Source organism: Ambystoma mexicanum, chromosome 9 (genome assembly GCF_040938575.1).
Source record: "Ambystoma mexicanum isolate Mex_15411 chromosome 9, UKY_AmexF1_1, whole genome shotgun sequence".
Lineage (NCBI taxonomy): Eukaryota > Metazoa > Chordata > Amphibia > Caudata > Ambystomatidae > Ambystoma > Ambystoma mexicanum.
Window position 1 is genome coordinate 599,523,231 of NC_090931.1, and position 14,327 is coordinate 599,537,557.

Genomic DNA, 14,327 nt, shown 5'->3' on the forward strand with positions numbered 1-14,327 from the left:
GACCTGGCTGTCGTTTTTTAAAATTCTCCAGGATTAGCTGAAGCAGAATATATATACATTACAGCAGTTGCTAGTAAATTACAAAGTTTGGCCACATAGCTACTTTCTGGCTAAAGTTGACATTTGAAAAAAGGGGAATTTCAAATGGGAGTGGACATATTTCTGCTCTAGACTCCTGAACCAATCCTTACACAGGGAATGGGGTTTGAGAGAAATGGGAAGGACCAATTAAAAGGTGCAAGAATTTCTGCAGGGCACGGCCCATATCAAAATCTTGATGGTGTTATCACTGGTATATAAAGTGGATGCACTATGAGGGAAGTGAACAGCTGCCAAAAATCACCCAAGGAAATCTACAGAAAATTTCACCTCAGTGGAAATATTGCTCGGGAGACCAGAAATGCAGAGGTTGCGATTCTTCACTGAAGCCAGAGAGAGAAGTGCTGTGCGATCCAATTTACTGAAGTGCTGGCTACAATCCTGTTTTCCACCTCCAAGCAAAGCTGCTCAGTCCCGAGTGTGCAGCCCAGAGCTTTCCAAAATTAAGTAAATTGTCAGCAGGTGGGGGATCTATTTAATTAACCCATTTGCCTTCATTGGTGGGTTCTTTTCAACTAGTGGATCGGAGCAAACAATGTAGCTCCTTATCCTATTTGACCGAATATAATTTAATTAAATCCCATTTAGCAAATGGTGATTTTTTTTGTTAAACTAAATCAACAAATCTCATTCCCAGTGTAGGCTGACAACTATAGCCTGTAATTTAACTGGTTTATGCAAAAGGGCGCCTGGTTACATCCCTGCTATATCCAGGTGGATGAACATTTAAATAATACAGTGGAGCAAGGAAATGGGAACCCACAGAAAGAGATACACTACTCCTGACAATCAATGGACGAAACAAATGGTGTCAATGACTGCTGCATGTGATTCAAATTTAATACATCAGAGCTTAGATTGCAAATACATCTTCAAGCAAAAAGACATGGGAGATTCCACAATCCGAGGTGAGGCCTCCCTCATCGCCTTCCACAAAGCGATGAAAACCACCCTCTTCACATAAGGTCCTTTGCATCAGCATGAATACTTAACATATGACCCACTGCATAAGCTGTAAAGTAATGACCAAGTGCAACATCTGTAACAAGAGTATTATGTTTTGTAGCATTCATAATGTGTCAATGACTGCGACCATTCCTGTACCTTTGTAACTAAGCTCTTGCAAGTAACCTTGTCTCAATGCCCCTGGGCTGTTTGCGCGCTTTATAAATAAATAAAATATATACAACGTACATAAAACAATATACAATTACATCTGCAAAAATGACTCCTTTTTTAACAAGTTTTCTATATTGCAAACCGACAGACCGGAACACTCTTTTACACCTTGGCAGTTATCACCCTGAAGGACTCAAGTATAATCTACCCTATGGTCAATTCTTACGGGTGAGGAGAAATTGTACCGAAACTACAATTTACAACAAAGATGCACTCGACCTCAAACACCTGCTCGAAAGAGGATATCCAAAAAAGGCAGTGAGAAATGCCCACAAACGTGCAGCTAACACCGACAGGACCATCTGCCTCACAAAGAAACCCTAGAAAGACCTAGAGAGATTGGTGTGTGTGACGACCTATAGTCCAGTCAGTAATCTTGTACGGAACACAATCAGAAAACACTGGCACCTCAAAGAAAGCAGGAACTTTGTATAAAACACCACTTTCTGCATTTAAGAGGAACCAGAACTTGGAGGACTCGCTCGTCCACACTTTCATCGAACCGGTGACACCACAATCGACACTATGGGACCTGCCTCCAGTAAAAGGCCACTACTGATGTGGACAATGTCTGGCGTGTCAATTCCCAGAGACAAAGAAGATATTTCAACACAACAACATCTCATGGACACTAAACGACCACACCAATTGCAACACCAAACAGGTCATCTATGTCATTGAATGTCCTTGTGGTCTACTTTATGTTGGCAAAACCATGCAGGCTGTAAAAACAAGAATAACTGAGCACAGATCGTGCATTAAGAATAAAGTACCCGACAAACCCCTGGTCGACCATTACAACCAGAAAAACCACACCAACAAAGACCTGAAATGGTTCGTACTACAGAAGCTGTCTCCCACTGTAGGAGGGGTCGACACGGACAAGACCCTCACTAAATTGGAACAGAAGTGGGTCCACCCTTAGAACACCGTCAAAAAAGGTCTTAAAATCACTGTGGAATGGAAACCTTTCTTGTGAATCATCCACTACAAGGATGCACCACCAGTGGTGCTGGCCCCACTATTTGGTACAGCAGTTGGACCTTACCCAATCATCTACTTATCCCAAACTGCTTATTTCAAGATTCCCACACACGGGTCAAATTCAATTAAGGTGATCAAGGGGGGTAGGCATTTTGGTACAATTCTGTATCTCTAAACCCTACCACTAACATTCTGGCCCCTACTCTACACCTAGCACCAAGAGACCGAACTCTCTTGCCTAATTTGTCTGAGAGTCCCGCACACTCTTTCAATTCGTTTGAGATGGGAGGTATCTGTACAAATTGCATCTTTTAGCCATGCTAGTATATTGTTGTATATTTTGTGTAGCCATGCAATCAGCATTCTGGCCCCCACTCTGTACCTGGGACTATGACACTGCACTCTGTTCAATTGAGCATTGAATACAATCTGTTTGAATTGTGTATTGAATACAGTCAGCTTGGGATTACAGCATGAGCAGGCTCTGAAGCTTATGAATAGCCGTAGATAGTTGCTTGCAATCAAGTGTCATGTCACAAATATTTGGATCATCCTTGCTATGTTTGCATGATGTGTTCTTGCCTTAACCTTGCCCATCGGTGCATCAAATACGGGCCTTTTTGGAACAGTAATATCTGGGGATTAAAACATCATTAGTGTTATGCTTTGTACTACTATACAGACTTGTGGTATATAATTAATAATCAGGACACTTGGCACCTAGTGTGTTCACATGCAACAATGGTGCTGCTCAATTCTTACACCATTTCATGTGGTCCACTATGGGGCCAGTCGTGATCAGATAATATCACACGAGCCTCTCTACAACTGCGTTTTTTACTGGGATCCCACTGATCGTAATATCAACCTGATCTGTGGCCCGACAGCACCTTCTCCACCTCGACGCGTCAGTTGCCATGGCAACCCGGTTCGTTTTATTACACCACATTTGTTATCTCTGCACTGGGGTGCACCACAATTATATTAGATATTTCAATCACCCCACCCTCCAACATTAACGGAGTCTGGTGTCCTCCTCCCGTCCCACGTCCACTTTTCCAATATGGCCGACCGTATATATACAACCCACGTTGCCATAGCAACCTCGCACCACCCTTTGTATCAGAGGGGAGGCTAACCACTGCGTCCCTCGTTGCCTGGACATTACATTCATCTTGCCAGGTAACCCGACTTCATCTGCCCACAAGGAGGGCATCTTTTTGCTATCTCACAGCCCACATTTTACACGGGACGCCTCGGCAAGCACTGGTCACTGCAACGCTGCAGCACACGGGTGGGGAATAAGTATAGCAGAATTTCGCCACTGCATCTATTTCTATCACCTGAGCACTAAGGGATACTCCTGCTCCGCATCCACTCTCCACTGTGGTTTTTACAGTTAATTTCTCTGACACATGCACGACTCCCCACCTTCTGTATAGTGCCACCCACACCACGAGCTATCACTCTCCTTGAGGTGCCTCTGGTGTTACCTAGTACCTATGACTTTGGAGGTTGATTAATAAGTGCCTCCACCTCCCCACAGTCCACCATTGACCCACAGACTCAGACTTCGCAGGAGCTCCGGTCTCTTTCAAAGTGCTGGTAAGAGCGATCCTATGTGTTCCTGCCACACTGTGCCACTCATGCCATCCTCTGTGACACACTTCTTACAACGATCTCCTTGTTACAACGATCAACACGCACGTGACCCATTCTGGACTTCACAGGCATTATCTGATGATTTGGACTTTCCGATTTATAGCCATTCTGCTACCCATTGCGGTAAGTTCCGTAATTCATAGAATCTCTCTCAGAGGTCAGCAATAGATGCAAAATAAATTGTATTTTAATATTTGGAACTCCCCACTCTCCTGACTCCATTATCTGTCCATTATTTCGACAGATCACATTGGATCTTTCAACACTCCAATCTTCACCATCCTGATGAAGGCTGATCGAGTTACAGCCACACAAGAACCGCTTAGAGGCCGAAACACAGTTGTGTAGACCTTTTTCTGAGTCACAACATTGTCACACATTAACAGTCAAATCTACTGGCTTGTACTTAATGTACTGCAATTGCACTATCCTCCTCATGGCATCCCCATATGGGACCATAGAGCTTGCTATTGCTGTTAAAACATGTTAAAAAAGGCGCCATTTTTGCACATGTAATTGTATATTGTTTTATGTACGTTGTATATATTTTATGGAATCTCCTAGGTCTTTTGCTTGAAGATGTATTTGCAATTTAAGTTCTGATGTATTCAATTTGAATCACATGCAGCAGTCATTTGCACCATTTGTTTCGTCCATTGATTGTCAGGAGTGGTGGATTTCCTTCTGTGGGTTCCGATTTCCTTGCTCAACTATTATTTAAATGTAAGGGTAATCTTATTTGTCCTGTTCATCCCAACTTCTTTAAGAGAGGGGTCCTTGTCCCTAAACTAGAACAATCCCTAAACTGTCAATTTCCACAACACACTTTTAAGTGGAGGGGGGTCTGAAAATCCATAATTCCTAATCATCCCCTTTTTTTCGGTCCAAATTCCCCAGCACAGACCTTTAAGTAAGGGGCGGGGTGTGTGAAAAACGTTCTTAAACTGTCCCCACTCCCTAGACCTGGCCTTTGAATAGAAGGGTGCTGAATGTAATTGATGCATGAGTTTTGGGGGTTGTTGGGAGAAGTGCTTGCAAACCAAACTGCTAGCCTTTTTAAGAATGCAGGAAAATCGAAATTGCACAGCACTGCACATGGATTTTTTTTCATTGACAAGTGTTGATTATTCCTTGAAATTGAAATCTGTATAAAGTAAAGTATTGTGATTTGAGTTTTCCCAACCAACTTGTGCCATTTATGTAAAAAGAAGTTTAATTGTGAGCCAAGGTGGCCTGTGTAGTTTCAGTTCGATCTCCATTACCTGTGATTCAAATAAATATATATGATACAAGTCATTATAACGTGCCTGTACACAAGTGTTTCTTGGCGCGACAAGACAAGGGAGGGAAGTCAGAGGCAGGACAAAAGAAATGATTTTACTAGGCCTTGTGTCATTCAGATTGTGCAAGTGTGAGAACGAGAAGTGCAAGGGGAAAGGGGAGGTGTGAGTGCAATGAAGAGGAGATGGGAAAACAGGGCAGCAATACTCTGAGTAAGTGCAGCCAGGGCAGCGCGGCTCTGAGTAGTGCAAGGAGAACAAGGGACAGTGGGGTTATGGTTACAGCCCCGAAGTGTGTGGCAGGCACGGAGGCAGTCCAAGGGTGACTGATCAAGAAAGAGTCTGGTACCCAGTGAGACTCTGGGTAGCCAAGCAACCAATCAGTACAGCAGACAGTTAGGTCGACAGGAGAGGAAGAGGAGAAGAGGAACGTTTTGAACTGCTTCCAGAACTTCAGGTGGTCCGGCTCAAGTTTGAGAGGGGCAGGGAGGACATTCCAGAGGGAAGCACCTACAAAGCTGAGAGATCTACCCTTCACTCTGCCTGGAGAAGCCTCTAACCCTTAGAGAGTTGGAGGTAGCCAAGCAAAGGGATCGAGAAGGAAGGCATTCTGGAAGAGAGTGGTGGATGTAGTGCAGGTTCTGGCCCTAGCCCCAGAGAGCCTTGTGGACAATACAAAGGGTCTTGAACTTGATCCTTGCAGCCACCAGGAGCCGGTGGAGAGATTTCAGGACTGGAGAGATAGGGTCCCGGGGTTTGAGGCCAAGAAGACTTACAGTCCTGTTGTGGATTAGTTGCAGAGGGTGGAGAGTAGATGAAGACAGACTGAGAAAGAGGCTGTTGCAGTAGTCTACCCTAGAGAGAATCAGGGCTCTGGAGACCGTGAGATTCTGGTGGAAAGGCAAGAGTCCCTTTAAGGAGGTGCAGCTACAAGTGGGACTCATTGGCGACGTCCAATATGTGAGGAGAGAAAGAGTGGAGTCGAAGATGACACCAAGAATCTTTTTTCTCACAGGAAGTCAAAGGGAGAGGGCTCAAGGCGGCCAGCCAGAGTGAGAGAGGGTCCCAATGAGAAGGATCTCTGTCTTACTGGCATTAAGGCAAAGATCATTGTAAGCGCACCAATTCTGAATCGCGGATAGACAGTCAGGAATATGCGAGAGATGGCTGAGGGGAGCCTGAAGGAAAGCATGTCATCCGCATAACACTGAAAGTTAGAGGGGAAGGTAGAGATCAAGTGGGCCAAAGGGGCCAAGTAGAGGTTAAAAACCAGGGTGAGAAGATAGAGCCCTGGGGAACACCAAGGGTAGAGAGAGGGAGGTGGTGATGAGAAAGGGACCAAGTTGGACCTGGGAGGGGCAGTCCAAGAGGAAGGAGGTCAGCCACTCCAGGGCCTGATCCGTGATGCCCAGGTTCTAACTGAGTGGAATGATCAGGATGGCATGGTTGACCATGTTGAAAGCAGAGGAAAGATCAAGGAGGATGCGGACAGAAGGAATGCTGGAATCAAGGTTAGAGAGCAGATCTTCACAGGTGTTCAGGAGAGCAGTTTCCGTGCCTCTGGCAGCTCTGAAGCCAGACTGATGGACATGATCATATATATTTCCTGTAAACCGGCTTGGTTCTTAGCTCATTGATGGCACATGGCACAGGGGAAGGGATCCAAGGGGCATTAAATGAATCTGAAATAGGGCTGAACTAAGAATCCATTAAACAGTTTGTTGTGTGACACCTTGATTGGGGAGGGAAGGAACACCCTGTGTTGAGGGTGGCGTCTCAATAAATGGTTACAAATATGAAGAGTAATCTTACCTGATGGTGCAGGGGTTGGCCAAGCATTTAGGCAGCAACAATAACATGTTCCTTCCTTTGGTGGTAGATTTGTACTGTCATTAATGGTAAAGCCAACAAGAGAATGTTGGTACATGGGGATGCTAGCATACACTAGCAGAGGCAGCATGAACATGTTTTTATGGTATAATTACTGTGTGTAAAATTACTGGCCATGCACAGAGTTGGCTGGTACATTTGGGTGTCAGGACTTAGAAGCCAGGCACAACCCCCTTGTTTCTATGCTAGGTCAAAGGGTTGATTAAAATACATACATGCATATATACACCCTTCACGAAGTGTGGTGTGCAGCATGCCCCTACAAGCAGCATGATCGAGTGCATTATGCAAGCATGGTGGTCCAGGCTGGCACAGATTGTGGTGTGCCCAGGCTCATTGCCGATTTTATGGGGGGTGGCACATTTTGTGTAACACCAACAGCAGTCACTGTTTTGTGGGCACCTCTTTTTGCCAGAGAAGCTTAATGAGGTACAGGGAGAAGAGCCCAGGATCACACAATTTTGGTTGTGTGTTGAATTCATGATTCTAATCTCAAAGTTTTACACAAAAGAATGAAACGAGAGAGTAAGAAAACTCAAGGTTGTGTTGCCCATAGTACAATGTCAAATGTAAGGCAGTGAAGAAACTACAGTTTGAAAACCAGCGATTGCCAATGATGTAGCTAACCGGTTGTCTTTTTAAGAACCCGTCTTGATGAAATAAAATCACATTATTACGAGATAAACAAACTGCTCCGAAGAGAAAAATGGCAGGGTTATTTATGCAAAAACTCTGTTGTCAGGTTCCATTGCTGCAAAGGGAGGACTTGGAAGGAGAGCCCAGCGTGGAAGGTCCCTGGTCACTGCTCAGGGAAATAAACGCCTGTACCAGGCTGGCACACAACTGGGAATTCAAATGAAAGCGAAATGTAGTTGAAGAGGGTCCCTGTAATGGCCCTCATGACTCCTATGCGAATGTTGACTCGCAGGATGAAATGTATAAAGCGCTGTTTGGCCAGTCACCGACTACACCAACGTATCAAAGATATGACCGGAGATATTCTCTCAGACAGCCATTAAAACCATATCCAGTTGATGGTTTCAAGGAGACAGAGATCTCATCAATGGATCAGATCGACTGACAAAGCCAGGTACCAATGACGTCATTAGTGCCATCACGACATAGCCGCGTTAGCCATTAAGGAAATATGCATCTATGTTATGTTATGTTGATTTATACCGCATGAATTTACAGACATGCACCAGACTGACATGAAAAACATGCCTATAACTCCTGTAGGTAGAGGACGGACACATTTACATATTGCTGAATTCCTTTTCTTTCTTTCGCCAAATCAAAAACACAAGTTGCAGAATATACGTGGACCAAGCTTGCATATGCTTTATTGCAACTAAAAAAAGCCATGAAAACACAAAGGGAATATGTGGAGTGACTGAAGTGAATCGGGTAGGAAAAGGCAGTCCTCAAGTACATGAAAGAGGAGACGACCCGTGTAGCACGAGGCGCAGAGCTGGTGTTCACAGCCAAGGAAGCAGGTGGAACATTTCTGGTTCCCGAGGAAGCAAGCCACCTGCAAGAATTCAGAATAAACTCTCATAATTGCAGAGAGAAGAGCTTCATTTTGCAGTCCACTTAGACGTGACCCAGCAGGACAATGCCCATTTACTCGTGGTGAGAACAGAAGCTGTTTCCAGCGAGACGGAGTGGAAGGATACAAGTGTTGCCCACCAAAACTGCAACCTGCAGGCACTCTCCCAGGCCAGGTGATCAGACCAGTGCCAACACTAGGGAACACACAGCCCTCCATGTTCCTTCCCATCACCTTGAAGAGGTACACTCAACTCTGTGACCAGAAAGGGTCCGAGGCCAGGGAGGACCTGCCCTAGCCAATCCAGAAGCTCGATTTGTGAGGTGGTGTTAAATGTTGCGCGGGCCAATGGTCTTCCTGCGACCCTGCAACAGTGTAGTTTACAACAAATTGGGGGAGGTCTCCGGCAGAGCCACCTGATACCGGAAGCCAGTAGAACCCCTAAACCATATAATACCTATTGTAACATAACTTTTATGAAGGAGAAGGTGGAAACATCCCAACAATGTCAAACAATTTGGAAAAAATCCACAAAAAACAGATCCTGAAAGGATGTCGCCCACACATTCTAGACGACTGTCACCTGGTGGAAACACATTGGATATTGATAACCACAGAACAGGCCAACATCCAAGCAAGCGACAGACAAACCTCTTGAAAACTACCCAGCAGCTCTTCATTCATGCAATTAAATAAGTATACACATTATATGTATCCATAGAAACAAGTGACCAACCTTGGTTAGTTGACCCTGAAGACGTTTCACTTCACTGCTGGTCTTCAAGAGCTCCTGTCTAAGCTCCGAGCAGGTCCGCTCCAGCTGCTCCTTCTCTAGAAGAGTGTTCTTTAATATCGCCTGAATTTCTGAATGGTTTGCAGGATTCCCGGAGCCAGGGCCCCTGTTTGACTTTTGTTTCTCGCAGTCCAATTTGGCCTTCAGTGAGTTGTTGTCGAGCTTCAGCGCCTCCATGTTGCTCTGGCACTCTGCTAGAGTCTTTACCAAGCTGGCCGTTTTCTGCTCCTCCGAGGACACGAGCTTCTGCAACCGCTCTGTGTCCTCCCTGAGGACTTTGATGACTCCCGGGGCCTCCTGGTGATCCTTCTCTAAACTGCGCAAGCTGCTCGTCAACTGCTGCTGGATTCCGAGCAGCTTCTCCCTTTCGAACCTAGATTTTTCCACCACCTCCTCATATTTTTTGTCCAGTTCTTGAACCGTGCTTTTCAAGTGTGCCTCTTGCTCTTGCAGGCGGGACACCAGGTTTGCATTCTCTTGATGAAGCTGTTCTGCTCGGTCTCGCTGCTGGTGGAAGGATTTCTCCAGCAGCGTCTTCTCCTCGGCCAATTTCTCACTTTCTGTGCTCAGCTCCTGAACCATCTGTTGCTGATCGGACAGCTCTTGCAGCGTGGCCTGGAGCTCCTCTGCCGTGCTATGATGGTTCTCCTCCAATTTCTGGATCCTCTCTGTTAGTGAAGCCACTGAAACCGCACTAATATCATTGGACGCGCTCCCGCTAGTGGAGCATCTTGAGCCTTTGATGGGATTTTTGGTGGACGACATTGGTCGGGAAGGGTCCTCGTCAATATGTTCAAAGTCTGATGCATCAGGAGAAAGAGATGCTTTGGTAACGTCACTGCTAGAAGAACCTGAAGTCTGCAGCCTGCCTCTTCTTTGCGGTCTGTAATCCTCGGATCCAGTCAAGGGGCTCTTTATCGGGCTGGGCCCTTGTGGGGACAGAGTTGGAAGACTGCTGTCTGTGTCATTGCTTGTGGCCATCTCCGACACCGGGGATGGCTCTAGAGAAAGCAACCTTTCCTTTAGCATTTGGTTTTCAGACTGCAGGGCAGCCAACTCAACCTGGAAAGTCTGATTTTGCTCTTTAAGAGTCCTTATTAATGTCTCTGGGTCACCAGCTGGAACGGACACAGGTTCACAATTTTGTACAACTGCACAAGGCACTTCAGGACCTTTCAACCTTTTGAGTTCATTGAGGAGTTTTGAAATTTCTAAATCTTTTGTCTTGGCTTCGGCCAGGAGCTCCTTGACCTGAGACTCCAGCACAGTCTTGTCGTTGGCTTCATTCTCTTGTTTTGCCCTCGGTGAGCTTCGAAGATGCTTTACTGGTGTGCTGGAGGACACTGGGCTGGATGGAGACTTCTTCGCGTTGACCGGGCTACGCAGTGTCACCCGTTCTCTTGTCACAGTCACTGGTAGGTCCCGTGGAGCTGGGATCCCTGTACGCTTGGCAATGGACACAGGTCCTAAGAGAAGAAAGTAAAGAAACATTACATTTGATGCTGTAGGTGGGCAAGGACATAACTGGACAGTGCATGAATCAGAACATTACAATCTGCAGGATATCGCTGCACAGGAACGTAAGCAGCAATACTACATGGATGGTTGAAACAATCCTTTTCCTTCTCTTTATTGTTCCACTAGGTACATCTCCACTTCCTAACACCATTACAGGACCTACCCCAAATTACTAAATCATAATTCCCACAGCTCTTCGCAAGAACCCACCTTCAATAATGAACATCTGCGGAGTGACACTGGAGTCCTTCCTCCACTGCCAAACCCTTAACGTATCCTCAACCACCTCAATCTTCAAACACTAGTACTCCTTTACAGACGGACACTGTGGTTTACTGCAAGCCCTAAACACAGAGTTTAACCCAACCTGTGTGCACCAAGAAACAAATCAATGACTAGAACTCACTACTACAAGTGCAGCTTAACAAGCACACAAGCCTGAACCCACGCCCCACCCCCCACCCAACCACCTTCAACACTGCAGACCACCAGCTTCAATGACTGGAGCCGGCTTCAGATCAGAACCGTCTGGTTACATCCCAAACCACTGAGCTGACCTACCACCAACATCATGCCACCTTAAACCCACACTAAATATATCTTTCACTCACTATCACCAACTAACAACCAGTCACTAGGATCCATTGTAGTACTATCACCAGAGGGGCTGAACTGCTCTCTGAAGCTATGAGCGCCACCTTAAACCCCACCAAAACGAGGGTCCTGCAGTGAATTACTAGAGTGTGACTTTTCACCGGGAGTTTACTTGCCATTGTTAGGGTGCATGTGCAAACAAGAAGGTTGCAGCTGCCATTTACTTGTGTACATCTGCCAACCATTAGGAAACACTCACCAACCCAGTGCTGTAAATGAAAAGTATCCATTTACTGTGGGATCCCACCAGCAACGGGTGTTTGGGGTGCAATGGTCCCATGCTCCCCCCAATAAACATTTGCCCTTCAGAAGGCTAATCATGAACACCAGGAAAATAATGCAAGAGAAGTGTTTCCAATAATGTTGCAAGCAAAGTATAAAAGATGCACACCACTTAAACCTAAAAAGCTGTACTTAAATATTTTCTGAGGAATGCATTACTTACAAGCGATTTCACAGAGAACCAGACCAGAGTTCAAGTGGTCTTCTGGGTGAGTGTCTCGAAGCAGGGTGTGGGTTCTAAACCCGGCTTGGGAAAACGTTTAAAGCAGTTACAAAACATAAAAACAATTGAAATTGAAGGGGGCAAATGTGTTTCCCAGATCCAAGGAGACATTTTTTGCAAGATCCTTCAAAATCTGTCCCAATGGCCAGCATTGCCAACAACTATTGTATGTAGGCTAACCCTGGAAGGAGGAAGGAAGGAATGGTCCAGTTTATAGGTCTTTTCCTGGTTCTTAACTTTCTCGAAGTTCTCTTTTATCCCAATACATACATACATACATACATACATACATACATAGGCGACACTGCCATATTAATGCGTTTTGTACAAGGGCCCTGAACAGAGTTTTTTCAACACACCTCAACCCAGAATAATATTACACTTAACTTTAGTTCAGAAGCCCTACTACTTCTATTGCTCTGGGATGATGTGTTTTGGTAGAGCTCTCGCAATAGCATTCCGAAATAATCTAGTAAATGGGACAGCTGCTAATTCCTTTCAACCTAGATCAATAGTATTTAAATATTCCCTTTCTGTGACCCCCCCCACAGAGCTCTGTCAATGCACCTCAATCCAACAGCAGACACAAGTACGCAGTCTAGTGCTCCTACACCGACAACCCAAACTAGTGCTGCTCAAACTTGGAAGAACAGGCATATGGGTCCCTCAAACTCACGCTTCCGGGTTGAAGTAGGTTTAGGATTATCCACAAACCCGATTGGCTGCTTGAACTCTGGATCAGATCTTTAAAAGTCCCCTCTCTCAATGGACTGTGACCCACACCTAAAAAACCGATGTGTGTGCCAAAGTGAGACCAGTTTACTTTTCTGACCCAAAAAGTGCACTTGCATATCCAACTCAAGCTAGAGACCAAGGTTTTCTGCTCCTTTGGAAAGAAGTCGTGCATCCTCCCTCCCCGTGCCCCCCACCGTCCTCACCCCATTAGTTAATTTTCTGTTCCCTCTTGGAAGAAATGTATGTGCGTCACCAGGTCACACTGAACCCAGTCGTAGATTTTCTGCCGCTAAATACCAGCCACTGTGTTTTTCTGCTCGCTAGGGAAAGAAACGCTAAACTCAGTGACTGATTTTCATCTCAATCAGTAAAAAAGAAACCTGTAGGTCTAGTCGAAACAAGTCACTGATGTGAAAGAGGCCGATGTGCCACTCGAGCAGTTAGTGGGATCTCCTCCTCCCTCACAAAAGAATGAGGAGGGTCACTTCGACCATTCTACCCTCATTCCAAAGAAGGGGCACTGCTCCCATTCCAGTTCAACTATAAACATTCTCGAAAAATCGAATGGTTAACATTTTAAGCAGTACTAACCTAGACCATGGGGTACCCATAGATTCCAACAGCGGCGCAGCCACGCAGCTCTAGCAACGCAAATTCATATCAACCGAGAAGCACCTTTTCCGCATAACTGTCAAGTTGCCCACTTCCAGGTGTGAGCCCTCGGGCAGGTCCCGATTTTGTTTCCCCACTGCATGCTGGGACTAGTAGGCTCATCCTTACAATGGGTAAAACAAGCTACAAGTTCCATCACGCAACCGGAAACAAAAATTAGGACTGGCTCGAGGTTTCACGCATGGAACAGGGAACCCTTGCAGGTGCGAGGAATTCAACCATCTGCACTGGGAGCGTGCACACGCCTGGGCTTTTTTGAAGCTTTGAAATTAAAATGAATGATGGGAGATCAACCTCCGAAATGTGTGGGGCTAACCCGCACACATTTTCCTCTGCTCACCGCACAAATACCTAGTCATGTGTACTCTTGGGGGGAGGGGAGCCTACAGGTGCAGTCCCCCTATCACATTTAGCTGGAATGTGACAGCCACAGGTACATCAAAGCATCTCAGGAAGGGGGAAGGCAACACCTTCCACAGGCCATGGCCAGCCTAATTAAAATATCAAAGGCTCCATGGATCTGCCCTGTTCCATTGTAGTTCTGTATGGGGGCAGCACCTACTGATGAGAGTTAATTGAAGCAGGCCTGCGAAGGATCCTGTTCACAGAATTAAAAAAGGGCAGGAAACACCAACACCTCTTTGATATGCAATGTGTCAGCTTGAAGCTAGCTCCCACCCCTCTGTATGAAGGGCAGTGAATGTCATGTCTGGTACAACTGTTTACAGTAGGAAACCCCTGCAGAGAACCCCCTTTCACAGGGAAGTATGTGATTTGATGGAGACAAAGTCTGTTCTCGCCACAAAC

General features: G+C 45.7%; 1 protein-coding gene across 3 annotated transcripts in view; it reads right to left on the reverse strand.

The window, feature by feature from the left end:
- Positions 1 to 14,327, reverse strand: part of SPECC1 (sperm antigen with calponin homology and coiled-coil domains 1) — a 1,474,528-nt gene that overhangs the window by 1,022,330 nt on the left and 437,871 nt on the right. For all 3 annotated transcript variants that reach the window (XM_069615230.1, XM_069615231.1, XM_069615232.1), the window contains one exon: positions 9,380 to 10,902. In XM_069615230.1, coding sequence (XP_069471331.1) covers positions 9,380 to 10,902 — 1,523 coding nt within the window. The remainder of the gene's footprint in view (positions 1 to 9,379; positions 10,903 to 14,327) is intronic.